Below are 13,305 nucleotides of genomic sequence, written 5' to 3'. Positions count from 1 at the left end.
GCCTTGATTCTCATTTTTTATCGGTTACTTAAGGAATTTTCAGAAAGTAATTTGAGCTCCGCTTGATTTTTCCTTTTAGGACTGATTTTATTACCTAATCCCAACTTAAGCTTTGACCCTGGAGTTGACATTCTTTTTATTATTTTATTATTCTTATAAAAATGACACAAGTGCATTATAAAAACTCAAGCCATTAGGAAAGTATAAAGATTGGCATAAAAATTAACCCAAGCCCCTTTGTGCTTGACCTAAGTGACTATCATTGCAGACACCCTTCTCTGTGCACAGCATATATAAATAAATACGGATGCAGATGTTTTCATAGGACTAAGATCGTCACATCCAAGTTATTCATACAGATATTATAAAGGCAAAAACAAATACTATAGTTGATTTTACTTGAATTTGACAAAAGAAAACAAAGGGAAAGTGATGGCATTGTTGAACTTTAGAAAAGGATTTCTTCACTAAAGAATATTCATTTTTAAAGGATCCGTTACAGTCACAAAACCAAGATAAGTTATCAGAAGATTTGAAAACAAGTCACCTCCACGTCCTAATTTTATACTATTTTATGTGACTGTTTGCCACGACAGTAAAGAATTTAGCATCACTGACATCTTTGCCCCTCTCCTTCTGTTGACAAGTTTTGGTAAAGTATTTTCATATGTCAAGATATGCTCTTTTTATACTGTCTCAAACCCACAATTTCTAGGGTCATCTTGCTTTCATTCTATGCTTTACTGGATCCATTGCCAGTCTTAGAGTCATGGTGTCAGTATTTTGGAGCTTTTCTGGTTGTGTCATCTCTTGTTTGCTTATATGTTCTTTTATTTTACTCTTCTTTAAAGTCTATTTTTGAGAGACAGAGTACACGAGCGTGAGTGGGGAAGGAGCAGAGAGAGAGGGGGGGGAGGGAGAGTGAATTCCAAGCAGGCTCCAAGCTGTCAGCACAGAGCCTGACAGGGGACTCAAAGTCACGAACCATGAGATCATGACCTGAGCCAAAATCGAGTCAGACACTCAACCCACTGAGCCACCCAGGCACCCCTTGATTGCTTATATTTTATTAAATAATGTTTTCCAGAAGGTATCAGAAGTAGCGTGATTTTATAATTTGTTAATTAAACGGGGACACCTTAGAGAATACAAGAAGGCCCTATTATTAACACTTAGTCAAAACAGGAGGTATCATACTGACTATTTCAGGTAGAGCAGAGCTTAAGATCACCCTAAAGCCAGAGGGGGTGTATTTCCTAAGTTCTTGCTTCAACTCAGCACTTTTTTGAGGCATTTAAATGGTGCCAAATGGATCCTTACACAAAAGAGCATCTATTTGGGAAAAAAAAAAAAGGTTTGGCTCTGACTGAAGATCCAACAGCTCACTGCCCAGGGTTAATGGGCAGCTTTTAGGGAGTCCAGCATTCATTTAAAATCATATCCATAGGGGCGCCTGGGTGGAGCAGTCGGTTAAGCGTCCGACTTCAGCCAGGTCACGATCTCGTGGTCCGTGAGTTCAAGCCCCGCGTCAGGCTCTGGGCTGATGGCTTGGAGCCTGGAGCCTGTTTCCGATTCTGTGTCTCCCTCTCTCTCTGCCCCTCCCCCGTTCATGCTCTGTCTCTCTCTGTCCCAAAAATAAATAAAAAACGTTGAAAAAAAATTTAAAATCATATCCATAATTCTGTATACCTGTGCATTGTCTGGAAAGAGGACCATAAAAATCAGATATTACTAATTTCTCTTGCCCATCAAATGCTACTAATTTCAAATTTCATCACAAATCTCCAAAAAGCTACATCGTTGTCTTGTGTTCCCCTAAATCTCCTAGAAATAATGTCACACAACTGTAATCTCACATTATTACCACTTAGTTTTCATTATGGGATTAATATAAGAAAAGCCCAAATGTAGAGTGTTTCTGATCTTTAGTAAAACTGCTAGTAATAACTTTGGTTTTACTTTTCAGTATCTCTTTCATTAAGATTCTTGCAATAACACCGTGTTAGGGATAGTTTTCCCCTTACACCAGGTGTTATACCTCCTTCTATAAGCTCCATGGCTTATACACCTACCAGTGAGGGTCACTGGGGTTTCCTCTCAGCCTGAGCTTGTCAGGGAGGTCGCTGAGAGCTGTCTGAAGCTACTGAAATCGATATCCTAATCTAGGATCACTGGAACTGTTTCTATCCTTCTTGTATCAATACCTTGCTTAATTCTAAAACACTCTCTTTGTGGTCCTTATTCTGTTTCCATTATTTAAAAGGTGGTATTACTGCTATTTTCATTTCATTTCATTTCATTTCATTTCATTTCATTTCATTTCATTTCATTTCATTCCAGTATATTTAACATAGAGTGTTACATTAGTTTCAAGTATACAGTATAATGACTCAACACTTCCTTACATCACCCGGTGCTTATCACAAGTGCCCTCCTTAGTCCCTATCACCTATTTCCCCCATCCCCCACCCACCTCCCCTCTGGTAACTATCAATTTGTTCTCTATAGTTAAGAGTTTATTTCAGGGGTGCCTGGGTGGCTCCGAGGGGTGCCTGGGTGGCTCAGTGGGTTCGGCTCAGGTCATGATCTCGCGGTTTGTGAGTTCGAGCCCCAGCTCGGGCTCTGTGCTGACAGCTCAGAGCCTGGAGCCTGCTTCAGATTCTGTGTCTCCCTCTCTCTCTGCCCCTCCCTGACTCATACTCTGTCTCTCAAAAACAAATAAAAACATTTTTTTTTAAAAGGAGTCTGTTTCTTGGCTTGCCTCTCTCTTTTTCCCTTACTCTTCTGTTTTGTTTCTTAAATTCCACATATGAGTGAAATCATATGGTGTTTGTCTTTCTCTGACTCACTTACTGAGCATTATACTCTCTACCTCTATCCACGTTGTTGCAAATGACAAGATCTTGTTCTGTTTTATGGCTGAATAATATAATATAATGTAATATAATATAATATAATATAATATAATATAATATAATATAACATATTATATAATATGCCACATCTTTATCCATTTATCTATTGATGAATGCTTGGACTGCTTCCATAATTTGGCTATTGTAAATTTGGCTATTGTAATGCTGCTATAAACGAAGAGGTGAATATATCTCTTTGAATGAGTGTTTTTATTTTTTGGAGGTAAGCACCCAGTAGTGCGATTCCTGGATCATATGGTGGCTCTATTTTTAACTTTTTTGAGGCACCTCCGTACTGTTTTCCACAGTGGCTGCACCAGTTTGCATTCCCACCAACCGTGCAAGAAGGCTCTCCTTTCTCCACATCCTTGCCAACACATGTTGTGACAGCTACTTATTTTAAATTGTAAAAGTGAGTAGATGGATGACCGGTCACTTACACTGACTAGGAGAAAAGTTGTTAAATGTCCACTTTCCTTTGCCTTGCACCCTCCCGGCCTGAAAGATTGAACATGAAGTGTTCCCGACAGAGAAAAGACATTAACAAAAAAGGAGGGGGAAAAAATGCGTGGAAAATAAAATGATAATGCCAATAGTGGCCAGCAAAATGATTGGAAACATATGAAAGTTAGTGGATTCAAGTTAAAAGAAATACACACATCGGAAAGCTTCCCTGAAGTGTTCAAGCACCTCTGTCCACATGCAGCCTTGGGAGACTTTCCCAGGAAAGTAGGAAGCAAAAGCAAAATCGTGATGAGCCCTCATAACCTTCAGGGAGGGGGCATTTAGGTGCCCCCCCCCCCATAAAAGAGTTCACACCTGAAAGTGCTTATACAGACTCAGAGATGAACTTCTTCAAAAAAATCTTTTACCTCGATGTTAAAAAAGCAACGCCTCACCCCAGAAATATCTGAAATGTTGACAGGAAAAACTGTTGATCTAACCCTTCGCTCTGCGGGAACTTTAGACTTATCGGCTTCCTCTTTGCCTTCCTTTGATTACAGTTTCCTGGAATCCGTGGCCTTGGCAAGGTCCCAGGTGTAGACAGCCCTGCGCACAGGGCAAACCTGCCTGCCTGCCTCTGCCTCCTCTCTCTGCTGTGCCCTATCACCTTAGCTCATTAGCCAAGAAGGGCCTTCTGCCCTTTCTGCGGGGGTGGGGGTGGGGGAGGGGGCTCCCGTCTCTGTTTTCCCTCTCCACCTTCCCCACACCCACCTCCATCTCAAAACACCAGAGAAAGAGGTTGAAGAGCGAACCCTGTGGCTGTGAAGGCAAGATAGAGATGGTCCAGCCTTCTTTGCAAGTTTCAGACTGACAATCGTGAAATTAATGAAAAATAAAAGAGGTTCTCTTATCTCCGGTCCGCGCCCTGGGGGATGCATTTTTCTCTTCAGCTGAGAGCAGGCTTAGGAGTAAAATGTTGAAAACCTAAGAACATGGAGTGAACTGCAGGTTCAAATGCAGTTCAACCACAAATATAGCGCGTGGAGCAAGCTTTGGAAAATATAATATAGAACATCTTAGCCCTTTTATGGTATTAATTTTCTCCCACATCCCTTTAAGTTATTTTGTGCTTGTCTTCTGGCCTCCGCATCTGCCTGTTTTCTTCTCATTTTTCCTTCCAAAAGAAACCTTCTGACAATGTGACGTGAATGTCTTCATTAATGACCCGTGCCATTTTTTTGCTTATGTGCTTGGTTAAATACTCGATTTTGGCTCATACTTTCCATGTGGAATATTAATATTCATTATTCTCAAAGTGAAGAGACGAACTTCTCATTTTTTTTTTTTTTTTTACTAAAAAAAACCCTGTATTGAATTAATCTTCAAGTAAATGAACCTATAAAATATAGTAAGGAACTTTTGGGTATTTTGAAAATCCTTGCTTCTGCTTTATCCTTTCTCTTACATCTTGAATTCCTTAAATACTTTTAAAGTCACTTTGCAGGCATTAGACCCTATTACGTGGCTAATAAAAAACATGGCTAAAAACTAGTTAGCCATTTTCTGATGAATGTAACTTATTGGCGTAATTCAGTATAGAGTAATAGAAGAAAAATGTTCTCCCTCAAATGTGCTTTTAAAAAAGATCACTCTTCTTTAATTATCAAAGTATCACTGATATACAATGTTATATTAGCTTCAGGTATACAACACAGTGAGCTCACAAGCCTGTCGTCTCAGTGCTCACCCCGATAAGCATAGTTACCATCTGCCACGATACAACACGATTGCAGTATTTCTAACTATATTCCCGGTCTGTACTTTTCATTTCCATGACTTACTTATTTTACGACTCGAAGTTTGTACCGCTTAATCCCCTTTACCTTACTTCGCCCATCCCCTCCCCACCTCCCCTCTAGCAAATAATGTGCTTTTTTAGAAACGCGGATCCTCTCAGGAATAACTCCATTTTCCGTTTTGCTTGGTGTATGTTAGTGGCTTTACTCCTCTAGAATCTGTCACGTCGGCTCAGGTGTGCAGAAACCAGAAATGTGTTCCCTTCTTATTTTGATTTTGCTCTGTTTCCACTACAGGTATAACCCCCAACAGCTTTAGTGAAAAGCTGGCTGATTCTAAAATAGGCACATATTTTACCCTGATTCGTTACCCTGATTTACTTATTTTACCCTGATTATTCCTTGGGGGGAGAGAGAACCACACCACCAACTCAAATTTGTTTCTGCTTTCATACCACCTAGTGCTCCTTATGAACACACTGGAAAAGGTCATTTCATTCCGCTGAAATTTCTTACAGCTCAACTTAACCGGGTCTTTCCATTATTTGGTGAGTATTATTCCCTAATTGAATCAGTATCACATTCTTTGCAGTGCCAGGAGACTTCCAGATTTTTTTTTTTTTTGCAAAAAATTTCAGTAATTTTTGCTGTTCTGTTTCCCAGATTCTGAATCTCTTCGTTCTCTGTCAATGATTTGCCTCATACTCCTGTAAGTTCATCCTACAGCAGCTCTGCTTAGGCTTTACTTTTTTCTTAAGTTATTTATTTTGAGAGAAAGAAAGAGAAAGAAAGGGAGGGTCAGAGAAAGGGAGAGAGAAAGAGAGAGAATCCCAGGCAGGCTCCGAGCTGTCAGCACAGAGCCCGACACAGGGTTCAAACCCGGGGACCGTGAGATCATGACCTGAGCTGAAATCAAGAGTCTGATGCTTAACCCACGGAGCCACCCAGGTGCCCCTTGTGCCTTACTTCTTAACACCCCATCTCTATTTCATCTTTTTTCCCTGTCCCCAGAGGCTAACATCTCCATCACATCCCAGATCCTATCTTCTCCTGCTTTGTCTGAGAACCTTGTTCTCATACTGTCCCTCTTCTCTTCATCCTAACCAGCTCTCTCTGCCTGAGACATTCTTACCCCTAAAACAACAACAAAGCACTTCTTCAACTCGACTCATCTCTCAAATTTCCTTTCTGCAGACTTTTCAAACACACATCTCTGTTTCCTTGACCTAATCTTTAGCTTGTAACAGTTTACTTTTTATTCTTGTCCCTCCATTGAAGCTAAACTCTTAGAAGTCACTGGTATAAAATCTGCCGGCCAGCAAATCTAGTGACCTTCCTCAAGCCCCCGTTACTCACAGTGGCACTGGACAGAGCTGATGAAGCCACCTTTCTGGAAACCGGAAGTGTTGGCAGAATTCCCAATGGAGTCTTTCGTCTCCATGGCCTGTTTCTTTAACTGCACAATTGAACCTTTATCTTTTTAGGCTGTGATTTCCCATGCCCAATCTCTTTGCCGTAGATATTCCCTCAGGACTTTGCCTCCATACATTCTCTATATACTCCTTTTCTAGAGTTTTCATGATTTTAAACATCTCTGTGTGCATAGCTCTGAAACCCATTAATTCTGAATGACATGTCTGTCTTTCCTGTCTTGGCTGTACTTACATTTAAATTCTACTAGTATATCAAATGCAACAGGTCCAGAACAGAATCCGTTTTTTCTCCTCCCCCAACCTGCCTTTCCAGGTTTCCAGCTTTCTGCAAGTGACATCACCACTAATGTTCTCTTGGATCCATGATTTCCTGCTCCCAGAGCTGTGAATGCTCAAAGGTGTATGCTGGCAAGATTGCCCTTTGAGATACATTATTGCCAGATTAATTTTCTTGAAGTAAAATTATAGGGTATTCCCCTGCTTAACAGCTTCCTCTCATTTACAAAACGAAATCCAGCTCTTAGCATGGTATTTGTTATTCATAGCATGGCTGCAGCTGAACTATCTGGTTCTAGTTCTCAAGGCTACACCAAATTCCAGGCAACTATTTGTTATTATTAATATAAATATTTTATATTAGTTGCTATTCTCTGTCCTCGTCTTCGGGTTCCTATCCCTGAGGCTTTGCTCATGCTGTTTTCCATCTCCAAAACCTTCTTGTGATCCAAATCCTACCCATCCTTCAAGGGCCACTTCCTTTAGGCTTTCCCTGATCTTCACAACTAGAAGAACTATTTCCAACTTCTGCACTTCATTTGTGTTACTAATATAGCCATGCTAGTTTTCTTTTGCTTAGTGTTTACATGAAACTTCTTCCCCATCCTTTTACTTGTCATATGTTTGTGTCTTTATTCATAAAATGTGTTTCTTGTAAACAACATAGAGTTGTTTTTTGTCTATACTATTTTTTTATCTAGTCTGTCAATCCTTGCCTTTTAATTATGTTCTTTAGTCCATTTATATTTGCTGCAATTATTGATATGTTTGCATTTAAGTCTACCATCTTGGCATTTTAATTCTATTTGTTCCTCTTGCCCTTTTTCTTTATTTGTTGGTTGCTTGGTTGGTCTTATATTCATCCTTTCCTCCTTTTCTTTGGCAAGTGATTAACTTACCATTTTTAAAAAATAGCCTATCTCCCTTGTTGAATTCTTCACTCAGCCTTTTTGTGTGTCTTTGCACTTTGTGATTACTGTAGAGAATAAAATTTGCATCTTTAGTATATCACATTCTATGTTTAAAAAATTACTTCAAGGAAAATCTAAGAATTCTATGACAATCTTTTTCCAATGTTTCATCCCTGCTTTAGTTCAGTTCAATGTACTATAGGCTTTAAATTCCCCCAGTGATAAGCTTCCTCTGTTTTGTACTTAGTATAAAGTCTGGAGCCAAAAGCCTGTTCCCTGTTCACCTGCTGCACCCTTAGAAGGCTGCGGCCCTTCATGCATGCAACACAGAGGGAGTCCTTCCTACTGCCCCCTTCCTACTTAGGTCCCACACCTCCATCAGCAGTAGACTCTTCTTATCTGGTACCCAGTGCAAGGCCTAATTCTCCAGCTCCACCTTCCGATCCAGGCAGGCCCTGCATTCTTGAATTGGTGAAGATTTCTCTCAACAGTCCTGCCTCTCTCCAATGTTAGACTGCCACCCGCTGTTACTGGATGTGAGACCTGGTGGATGGGAGGGTTTATGTAGACAGTTCCTGCATGGCTCCTCCTTAGTAGGGTTCATGCTCACCCGTCCTGCCTTTTCTCTGTGGCAGACAACTACTGTCTCATATTCTTGTAAGGTTGGAGCATGGGAGGTGTTGGTTGTGCTGATGCACTCTCAGACTGAGGCAGTTCTTCTAGTTCATTAACTTACCTTGCAACCGTGAGTCTCCAATGGACTCAAAAATAACGGTTCTTTAAGTTCTCTGATTGGTTCTAATTGCTTAAGCAGGAGCAATGTTTCTTGTAACTTTCTATCCCCTGGACAGAAGCAGAAACACCTTTTCTGTTTTATCCTTAACTCTTCCTTAGATTTAGTCCTCCCAGAAACAAATGCTAAGTAAAGGATTTGAGGATTTGATTTCAAGTGGTTTATTTGGGAGGTGATCCCAGGAAGCCCCAGTAGAGTAGTGGGAGGAAAGACAGGGAAGAGAAGGAAGTCTGTACAGTGTGTGAATGAGCACCTGAGCTGCAATCCCACGGAACACTGCGTGGAATCAGCCTCAGTAAGGAAGTGGCTATTTATCCACCACCCACTGCTTGTGATTGATTAGCTGCCCTGTCTATGGGTGGAGCCTAGACCAGGTCAAAAAAGGCTGAGAGTCACAGGTACTTGCCAGAGGAAGTTGTCCATGTGTAAGGGAATGTGGGAGGGTACCCAATGTCTGTTCTAAACTCTCCAATGACACTTACAGCTTTAATTCTCAGGGATATTGGCATACTAGAGCCTGAGTTTAGCGAAAAGATGATTCAGACATGATTTATTTTTGTAGTCTCCTAGCATGGAGAATAACCAGGAGATAATTAATAATTATTAGATGAGAAAACACATTTTATAAGAAAAGCCAGTTTGTAGAACTCTAGTTAGTTCTTTATTTCCTATCATCCTCCCAAACCCACATCTTCACACACACCCCACTCACTCAGATGGTATGGTTTATTCTCTTAAGTGCCACAAAAGTTCAATTTACCTGACTGGTTGAAATTAGAAAACGAAAAACCAAAAAAAAAAAAAAAGTGATTGTCTAGCTAATTTGAATGTACTATAATTTTAACGTATAATTTCTACACCTAAACTTTATCTAACAGATATTTTATATTATTTGTAGCCAGCAATGATAAAGCGTCCACCAACAATCATCTGCTACATTTGTGGCCGTGAATATGGAACAAAATCCATTGCCATCCACGAGCCACAATGTCTGAAAAAATGGCATAACGAAAACAACTTGTTGCCCAAAGAATTAAGGAGATCAGAACCCAAGAAACCAGAAGTCAGGACCATTACTGGTAAGTTTTTGAAAAGAAAAGAAGAAAGAAAGAAAGACTTGAGTGCATATGGGGAGAATTTTCTCTGTGAAATTTTAAGAGGAGAGGTATTCTTTTCTTACTTATTCAAACATCAGAAATCAGCAACAGTTACTGTCTTCATTATAACCGAATAGGAAAAATGGTTCTAGAATGCCTGACCAAGGTGCCTTCAGATGCTGAGACATAAAGACGCTACTTCTGGCAAAACCATGCAAGGAGAGGGACCCACTGGAATTTCTTGTATTTCCCGGAAGTTACTTTCCTATATTATCAAACATGATACTTAAAAAACATGAAGCCTCAAAAATCTTTCAGGGCATCTGGAGACATGTTTTCAAATAGGAATGTGTCTTCACGTTCACAGAGCAGGGTACCAAACTCAAAGTGTGCAGGGTCCACTAGCCGGGGTATAAAACTGAGTAAATTGATCCATGTGTGACGACACGAGGGAAGCTGAGGACCATGGGGAGCTGGAGAATTATGGACTCTCTCCAAAGGAGGCAGCTGGAAATTTAGCCTAGTGTGGGCATAGTTTTCAACAATACAAAAGAAACTGGAAATCTAGAAATCTGTATGCTTTGTTTTTTTTTTTTTAATGTTTATTTATTTTTGAGGGAGAGAGACACACAGAATGTGAGTAGGGGAGGGGCAGAGAAAGAGAGGGAGACACAGAATCTGAAGCAGGTTCCAGGCTCTGAGCTGTCAACACAGAGCCCAACGTGGGACTTGAGCTCACAAACTGCGAGATCATGACCTGAGCTGAAGTCGGATGCTTAACCGACTGAGCCACCCAGGCACCCCCAGGCCCAGAGCTTTCAAATTTTGCAACTAATACATTGTAAAGCATTGCACAAGCCAGATGAAGCTCCATAAACTGCCATGTGTGGCCTCCCCACAGAGCCTTATGCTTACTCATTTGGGGTGAGAACAAAGTCATCCAGAGACTGTTTGCCATGCAAACTCCGACTTCCTCCTCTTATTTCTCCCATTGTCATTTTCTCAGCGGATCCCCTCATTCCCCTCAAGGGAAAACCATTCTTGGTTTTAAGAAAAGTTATCATTCAACCCACCAATCCCTCATGTGTAACTGTAGACTGGCGTAGCCGTAGGGTACCCCAGAAGTCATTACCATTGATTAGTCCAAAGCCCTCTTGTTAGAAATGTAACCCAAGAGGAGCGCCTGGGTGGCACAGTTGGTTGAGCATCTGACTTTGGTTCAGGTCATGATTTCACAGTTTGTGAGGTCGTGCCCCACGTTGGGCTCTGTGCTGACAGCTCAGAGTTCAGAGCCTGGAGCCTGCTTCGGATTCTGTGTCTCCTCTCTCTCTGCCCCTCCCTCACTCATGCTCTCTCTCTCTCTCTCTCTCTCTCTATCTCTCTGAAAAATAAATAAACATTAAAAAAAAAAAAGAAATGTAACCCAAGAACCCACAGAGTGGAATCTAGGTTGTCATGATAAAGTTCTAGAGGCTACAAGAACCCATTTATTCACAACCCTTACCAAGGGGAGGACTCTTCACACAGGTGGGAAAAGAGCTCAAGATGAACACATCCATCCATTGAAATTAGAGCATTTGCCCACAAGGATGTTGTTTATCTCATTGGAACTCTCTTCCCAGCAGTTCTCTGTGTTTTCAAAAAATCTGTTTTCTTCACTTCTGACCATATCCGTTTTTCTGCTTGAGCATAATTATCACAAGTCTAGAAGATCAGAGAGTAATGACTGGCTTGAAGGCCCTCGGGGATTCATTAATCAGTTACTGCCCACAGATGGAAAAGGTAGGCCCCGTAACTGCCCTTCTCTGCAACTTTCCTCTTGGTCCCATGCTGTTTCTATTTCTGAAGGCATCCTGCCTCAGGAGGCAGAGAGAGAATCCCCATTCTTGTTTCCATCCCACAGACTTACTGTGGTCATGAAGTCCAAATAACCCTTCCTCCAGATCCAAAGTCAAAGTCATACTTAAAAACTTTTAGCAACATGATGAGTCATCTCCAGTGAGACTCCGTGAATACTCTGGAATTTTTGAATCCATAGGAAAAGTCATGAGTAAGGAGAAAGTCAGTGCCATTTTATTTTTCAACAGTCTTCAAAGCTCTCAAAATTCATATCCTGTGTAGAAAGTGGTACTTGGTTTGTCTAAAGGAGAAATACTAGGCTGTGCTGGGGTTCAATTTTTCATGGAGTAAAATAAGGAACATTCAAAGTAGCAGGAGAGAATCTGAAGTTTACTATGGTTGTGTGAATCATTAGGAAGAAGTCATAGGAAAATTGCCTGGGCTTTAGTGAAGAAATATATTCTGTTAAAATGATTTTTTGTTAAGTATGTAATTTATGTTTGAGTGCCTGGCTACATTGGGGGGGGTGCTATTTGGGGCAATTCTAAGACACAGTCAATTTAATGTACTAAAGTCATTCTATTTAAATAAGGTTTATCAAAGCTAACTCCCACACTGTTTCTCTAAAATAAAGCCATATGCCTTTTTTCCTATGCTCTGCCAATGAAGATTATACATCTCTCAGACGTCTTGATTGTTCTCTTAAGGACGCTTCTTTTCATCAGGTTAACTATTCTGTTTGCATTCTTTGGTTTAATTATTTAAAGAATCTCCACATTTATGACCGTGAAGAGATGATACATTTTTAGGATATCATTCATCCTAAATTCACCCTAACTGTCAGTGTTGGCCTTTAAAAACATTCCACTGAAGGATTACAGAAGAGGAAAGTACAAATACATGTTCTTTTCCCTTTGTAAGCTTCTATTTAGAGTCAATTGAAAGAAGGCCAAAAGTTATATTTGCAAGATAATCATGTGTAAGCAAAGATGTTAATAATTAGTGAAGAATGCATATCATAATACATAAAACAACTCCTTCCCCTTTTTAAAATCCAAGGAGCGAAAAGTCTCTGGTTCATAGCTCACTTTTTATTCAACCCCTGAAAGAGGGTTTGGAACAAAAAGTATGATTTGTTTAAAAGCCTCAGTCAACAGGTATTTCCTGAAAATATTTTCCATAAAAAGTAGAGTATGGTGCTCCAGAATAAAAAAGGATCCATTTTTACCATTTTCTTCTTTTCTTTCCTTTTTGGTCCTTTTTTCTTTTTTCTTCTTCTTTTTCTTTAACTTTCCAGCCAAAGGTTTCTATGATCTCGATGCCTTAAATGAAGCTGCTTGGACAAGCGCCCTGAGCCAGTTGGTTCCCTGTAATATTTGTGGGCGTACCTTCCTGCCAGACAGACTGATTGTTCACCAACGATCCTGTAAGCCAAAAGTCGCCAAGTAAAGCCCTTTCTCCCAGCAACAGTGTTACAGGACTTAGATCCTTTCGAGAGAGATGGGGGTACGGAGGGAAGGAGAAAAAGGAGGCGAGGAGAAGAAACAAGAAAAACTGAAATTGTCACGAGGCTGTCTACGGGAAGCCAGCTGGGTGCTTGGGTGGCACGAACGTGGCTGTGATGTGGGCAGGCGCTCTGCTTTCAGCAAGCAGCTGCGTGCATGTGCACAGACACACGGGGGGCTGTGTCACACTCTGTCAAGCAGAATTACAGTGGGCCGCCCCTCATTGGGGCTGGCTTTTTTGTCTCGAGAAAATTTCAGAGCCAACTGTTGGTGTTCTTCCACGATTCTCTCCCCGC

At 40.8% G+C, this 13,305-nt stretch overlaps 1 protein-coding gene across 3 annotated transcripts in view; it reads left to right on the top strand.

The window, feature by feature from the left end:
* Positions 1 to 12,971, top strand: part of ZNF475 (zinc finger protein 475) — an 84,048-nt gene extending 71,077 nt beyond the window's left edge. For 2 of the 3 annotated variants that reach the window (XM_086705566.1, XM_086705577.1), the window contains 2 exons: positions 9,467 to 9,647; positions 12,802 to 12,971. In XM_086705566.1, the coding sequence (XP_086561692.1) occupies positions 9,467 to 9,647; positions 12,802 to 12,953 (333 nt within the window). In that variant the 3' untranslated portion in view covers positions 12,954 to 12,971. The remainder of the gene's footprint in view (positions 1 to 9,466; positions 9,648 to 12,801) is intronic. The other variant, XM_025924815.2, reaches the window with a different exon arrangement.
* Positions 12,972 to 13,305: the final 334 nt, after the last annotated feature.

The sequence above is a fragment of the Puma concolor genome, chromosome A1 (assembly GCF_028749965.1).
Source record: "Puma concolor isolate L17-30 chromosome A1, mPumCon1.1.hap2, whole genome shotgun sequence".
NCBI classification, from domain to species: Eukaryota; Metazoa; Chordata; class Mammalia; order Carnivora; family Felidae; genus Puma; species Puma concolor.
The sequence above is the reverse complement of the archived record's forward strand: the minus strand, read 5'-3'. Positions and strand labels throughout refer to the sequence as shown.